General features: G+C 49.4%; 1 protein-coding gene across 1 annotated transcript; it reads left to right on the top strand.

Annotated features, from left to right (window-relative positions):
• Nucleotides 1-479: 479 nt before the first annotated feature.
• LOC144551795 (uncharacterized) lies at nucleotides 480-5,306 on the top strand. The gene is made up of 6 exons (XM_078299911.1): nucleotides 480-599; nucleotides 684-1,023; nucleotides 1,639-2,398; nucleotides 2,846-3,108; nucleotides 3,679-3,730; nucleotides 4,214-5,306. Exons 1-6 carry the CDS (start codon nucleotides 480-482, stop codon nucleotides 5,304-5,306), a joined length of 2,628 nt encoding a protein of 875 aa, XP_078156037.1.
• The last annotated feature ends 801 nt before the right edge of the window (nucleotides 5,307-6,107 follow it).

The raw sequence follows: 6,107 nt of genomic DNA, 5'->3' as shown, positions 1-6,107 counted from the left end.
AAGCAAAGAAATGGTTAGGATCTTTACCTAGGGACTCGGTTTTGACTTGGAGGGAATTGTCCAAATTGTTTCTGACCAGATTTTTCCCTCATAAACGAACTGCCAAGGTAAGACATGACCTGACCAGCTTTAGTCAAATTTTTGATGAACCCCTGAATGAGGCATGGGAAAGGTTTAGAGAACTGCAGTACTCTTGTCCACACCATGGTATACCAGACTGGCTCTTGATCCAAACGTTTTATGACGGCTTGAACGAGAGCACTCGTGCTTACGTCGACGCTGTTGCTGGAGGAGCGTTGATGTCAAGGGAGCCTTTAGAGGCTATGAACTTGATAGACAGTATGGCGCAGAACCAGCAATGGTCCGGCCGTGACAACTCACGACGAAGAGGAGGCCAAGGAGGTAGCCAAGGAGGTGGCAAGTACGAGGTGGATCACATCACGGCTCTCACCGCTAAGATGGACGCCATGCAGAGAGCGATGGACAAGCTCAGCGTCAAAGCAGTCGAACAGCAACCTCAAGAATGTGTCATGTGTGGTGATGAGAGACATGCTTACGAGCAATGTCCATTAGTGCAAGCTGATGAGGAGATCGAGCAGGTCAACTCCATCAACAATGAACCTTCCTTTTTTCCAAAACCTCCCTTCAACCGATCCTACTCCAAGGATCCAATGGAACAACAGAATTGGAATAGGAATCAAAACAACCCTGCGCCTTTCAACAATGCTCCCAGGCCTCCTTTCACCAACCCCACCAACAACAATAACTCCTTCATCAATCCTTCATCTGGCAACAACTGGAGCAATTCTTCTGGAGGAGGCAACAACAAAAACTTCTACCAAAACGCCTCCTTCCCCAATCAGAACAACCGAGCACCTCAAGCTGGCCCCTCCAAACCATATGTGCCTCCCTATGCGACAAACTTCACGCACGAGCAAGGGAAGATGAACCAAATGATGTGGGAGCAAATGCAATCGATGGCAACTCAGATGGCCGCCCAGAGCAAATTGTTGGAGCAACTGAGTCATATCGTCACTTCTAGCCAACCTCAACCTGGAAAGCTGCCCGCACAACCAGAACCAAACCCCAGAGGAGAAGCTAAGGCGATCAGACTGAGGAGTGGGACCCAGTACGATGAACCAGCCTTTCCAACTGATCAGATTCCAATTGATGCGACTGGCACCACCACTGAAGCGACTCGCACACCCACTGATGCGACCAGCACCACCCCAGTGCGGCTCGCAACATCACCTGAAGAACCTGTGGATGCGACCCGCAATGGTACCATGCGACTCGCATCCAATGAATCTGACAGAGAAAAAAGGAAAGGAGTTGAGAAATCAGCACCTTACAGACCACCTGTGCCCTTTCCCCGACGATTAGCTGAGAACAAGTTGAACGCACAGTTCGCGAAATTCACTGAGGTGATCAAAGGCCTGCAAATCACGATCCCGTTCACCGATGCCTTGACTCAAATGCCCTCTTATGCCAAGTTCCTGAAGGATATCCTATCCAACAAGCGAAGCTTGGGGGGAAATGAAACAGTGAAGTTGACAGAACAATGCAGTGCCATTCTGAAGAGCGACCTACCTCCCAAATTGGACGACCCAGGTAAGTTCTCCATTCCTTGCATCATAGGAAAGGCGACAATCAGGAAAGCTCTATGCGACTTGGGAGCAAGCGTGAGTCTCATGCCACGCACGATCTACGAGCGAATGGGAGTAGGTGAGCTCAGACCTACGCGAATGTCGTTACAGCTGGCAGACTCCTCGGTACGATTACCACTTGGCATTGTGGAAGACGTACCAGTTCAAGTCGGTAAGTACTTTGTGCCTGTCGACTTTGTGGTCATGGAGATGGAAGAGGATAAAGAAGTCCCGATCATCTTGGGACGACCTTTCCTCAGAACAGCAGGCGCAATCATCGACGTCTCTCAAGGAACGCTGACCATGAACTTCGGAGGAGAGAAAGTGTGTTTCCAAATCGACCGCGCCATGAAGTATCCTTCAACCGAATCTTGTTTCCGAGTAGATGTGCTCGAAGAATGCCTGACGGATTTGGTAGAAGACTACCTTCTTGAGCGGACCAATGAAAGTCTGAACGCACACTTCGAATTTCTCTCTGAAATGCAAGTTGAAACAAGGAGTTCAGAAGCATGTGGAGCGGATGTGAAAGCAGCTGAACTGGGAGAGCTTGGATGCGAGTCGAGTCCACCCCATGCGACCCTCATCAGAGATGATGCGAGTCGCATCATATCCAATGCGACCCACATCAATGACCAGGCAGAGAAAACCACCCCTGAGCTCAAGCCTCTTCCAGCTAATCTCAGGTACGAATTCCTTGGTCCCAATCACTCCTTCCCAGTCATTGTGAATGCGGAGTTGGATCCTGATCAGACCGCCAAACTTTTGGAGAAACTGAAGCTTCACCAAGGGGCAATCGGGTATTCTATCAATGATCTAAAAGGAATCAATCCGTCCATCTGCTCACACCGAATCTTCTTGGAGGATGATCACAAGCCATCTGTTGAACACCAGAGACGGCTCAACCCGAACCTGAAGGAGGTAGTCAAGAAAGAGATTTTCAAGCTTCTGGACGCCGGTATCATATACCCTATCTCCGACAGTAAGTGGGTGAGCCCAGTCCACGTGGTGCCAAAGAAAGGAGGGGCAACGGTGGTAAGAAATGAAAAGAATGAGCTGGTCCAAACCCGTGTGGTGACGGGACATCGCATGTGCATCGACTACAGGAAGCTGAATGCGGCCACACGCAAGGACCATTTCCCTTTGCCATTCGTTGACCAACTCCTCGAACGACTTGCAGATCACTCCTATTTTTGCTATCTGGATGGTTACTCTGGTTTCTTCCAGATACCGATTCACCCACAAGACCAAGAAATGACCACTTTTACCTGTCCTTACGGTACGTACGCGTACCGTAGGATGCCATTTAGTCTGTGCAATGCACCAGCAACCTTTCAAAGAGCCATGATGGCCATCTTTTCAGACTTCATTGAGAAAGAGGTTGAAATTTTCATGGATGACTTCTCGGTGTATGGAACATGTTTCGACTCTTGTCTGACCAACCTGTGCAAGATCTTGCAGAGATGTGAGGAAGTCCATCTCATTCTGAATTGGGAAAAATGTCACTTCATGGTCCAGTCAGGAGTCGTCCTGGGACATGTCGTGACCTCCAAGGGCATAGAAGTTGACAAGGCCAAGATTTAGGTGATCGAGAAACTAGAGATTCTGACGAGCGTCAAGGGAGTTCGAAGCTTTCTTGGACATGCTGGATTCTACCGCCGGTTCATCAAGGATTTCTCCAAGATTGCTAAACCTTTGACCAATCTGCTCATCAAAGAGTCCGACTTTGTCTTCACCGACGAATGTGTCAAATCTTTTTGCAGCTTGAAGGAAGCTCTCATCTCAGCACCTATCCTGCAACCACCTGACTGGTCTCTCCCTTTTGAGATCATGTGCGATGCGAGCGACTACGCAGTAGGAGCAGTTCTTGGGCAGAGAAAGGGAACGATGCCGTGTGCCATCTACTACGCTAGCAAGGTGCTAGATCCTGCCCAGATGAACTACACGACTACCGAGAAAGAACTTCTTGCCGTTGTGTTTGCTCTTGACAAGTTCAGGTCGTATCTGGTCGGTTCGAAGATTATCGTCTACACAGACCATGCCGCGCTCAGGTACTTGTTGAAAAAGCAGGACGCGAAGCCTCGACTGATAAGATGGATTCTTCTCTTGCAAGAATTCGATCTTGAGATCAGGGACAAGAAGGGAGTCGAGAACACAGTAGCCAACCATCTGTCCAGACTTCGCTTGGATGGCGAGAGCTTTGCCGACTTGCCAATCGATGATTCCTTCCCCGACGAGCAGCTCTTCTCAGCCTCAGCTCTGGATCACATTGATGCGACTCGCATGGAGTGTCTTGCGACTCGCATCCACCATGATGAGACTCGCATTGAACCCATTGCTACACACATAGGCAGGTATTCAGACCCTTGGTATGCAGACATTGCCAACTACCTGGCCTCTGGGTTTTTCCCAAACACCATGACTTACCAGCAACGGAAGAAGCTGAAATCTGACTCAAGATTCTACTTCTGGGAAGAACCCTTTCTTTTCAAGTTAGGGGTCGATAGCATCTTCCGACGCTGTGTACCACACGAGGAGACACGCTCTATTCTTGATCAATGCCATTCGTCCGCCTATGGAGGACATGCCTCGTTCTCCAAGACAGCTGCCAAAGTTTTGCAATGTGGTTTCTTCTGGCCATCTCTCTTTAAAGATGCGAAAACTTTGGTGATGGCATGTGACAAGTGTCAGCGCACTGGGAACATCACCAATCGCAACGAGATGCCTCTCAACTCCATTCTCGAGGTCGAGATCTTCGACGTGTGGGGCATAGATTTCATGGGACCATTTCCAGCTTCATGTGGAAATGAGTACATTCTAGTTGCAGTTGACTACGTTTCAAAATGGGTCGAAGCAGTGGCTTGTCGAAGAGCTGACTCGGACGCGGTGAAGCGATTATTCAATGATGTCATTTTTCCTCGCTTTGGAGTGCCAAGAGCTGTCATCAGTGATGGAGGGAAGCATTTCATAAACCGTCAATTCAACAATCTCCTGCGGCGACATGGAGTGACGCACAAGGTCTCCACCTCTTACCATCCTCAGTCGAACGGCCAAGCTGAAATCTCCAACAGGGAAATCAAGTCTATCTTGGAGAAGACCGTGGCAAGAACAAGGAAGGATTGGTCTTTGAAATTGAGTGACGCACTCTGGGCCTACCGTACAGCATTCAAAACACCGATTGGGATGAGCCCTTTCAAGCTGGTGTATGGAAAGCCATGTCATCTGCCAGTTGAGATTGAACACAAAGCGTTCTGGGCCACTCGAGCTATCAACATGGACTTGTTGGCAGCTGGAGAGAAGCGTATCCTCGATTTGCACGAATTGGAAGAGATGCGTCAGCACTCATACGAGAATGCGAGGATCTACAAAGACAAAACCAAACGAATCCATGACAAGCGCATCATGTCTCGCGACTTCAAGGAAGGCGATCTGGTCCTTTTATTCAATTCCAGGTTGCGACTCTTTCCTGGGAAATTGAAGTCCAGATGGTCAGGACCATTTGTTGTACGAAAGGTGCACCATTTCGGCGCGATTGAAATTGGGAATGACGCATGTGAGAATTTCAAAGTGAACGGTCAGCGTCTCAAGCACTATGTGGCAGATCATGACTACCAGGAGAGGTTTGTTCAGGTCCTCTCCAATCCCGTTTTACCAAAGGATTAGCACAAAGGAGGTCGAGCTTGAGACCTAAAACAAGCGCTTCTTGGGAGGCAACCCAACCTTTTTTTTTCGTTTACTTTCCATTAGATTAGTTAGACGTTCTTTTACGTTTACTTGTCATATTGTTCTGTCCTTCCAAAACCAAAAAGAATTGCTAGCTCCATCCTTGATGCAACCGACATCAGTGATGCGACTCGCATCCCCATTGAGGCGACTCGCATCACTGCGAACCGTCGCGGGATTGAAGGGGTGCTTCGAAACGATGCGAGTCTCACCATAAAACCTCACACCCGCACTCCCCTCTCCTCTTTTCTCCTCCCCTCAGCGAAAACCCTGAACCCCTCTTCCCCGTTGCGACTCGAACCACTTCAACCAACCACGCCCTCAACCAAACCCTAAACCCGTTTCTTCTCCTACCCGTCGGCCTTCACCACCTCTCCACCGATCAACGCTCCAACTCTCCCTGCCGACGCCTCTTCTTCTCACTTTTCCACCTTCTTCTACACTCACCACCGCCATTGTTCTGCTCTTTTCCTCTCCATCGGATCACCTCTGCCGTCCGAACCAGTCAGTGCGACTCGCATTACCAGTCAGTGCGACTCGCATTACCAGTCAGTGCGACTCGCATTACCAGTCAGTGCGACTCGCATTACCAGTCAGTGCGACTCACATCAACAGGTTGCGACTCGCATCACAACCAAAGCGACTCGCATCAACAACAGTGCGAGTCGCATCGCAGCCATCATGGATGACCCAGAATCACCAATGTGCAGAGAGCTCCGATCTAAGCGCAACCAAGAGCGC

This window comes from Carex rostrata, chromosome 3 (genome assembly GCF_964058835.1).
Source record: "Carex rostrata chromosome 3, lpCarRost1.2, whole genome shotgun sequence".
Lineage (NCBI taxonomy): Eukaryota > Viridiplantae > Streptophyta > Magnoliopsida > Poales > Cyperaceae > Carex > Carex rostrata.
Note: the sequence above shows the minus strand (reverse complement) of the source record. Positions and strands in the feature narration are given on the sequence as shown.

Bases quoted from the DNA above. Each gene is read 5' to 3' on its own strand.
- LOC144551795 (XM_078299911.1), top strand. From the start codon at position 480: ATGGACAAGCTCAGCGTCAAAGCAGTCGAACAGCAACCTCAAGAATGT. The intron at 600-683 runs GTCAACTCCATC...ATGGAACAACAG, and splicing joins CTGATGAGGAGATCGAGCAG to AATTGGAATAGGAATCAAAA. The intron at 3,109-3,678 runs GTGAGGAAGTCC...TCGTCTACACAG, and splicing joins GTGCAAGATCTTGCAGAGAT to ACCATGCCGCGCTCAGGTAC.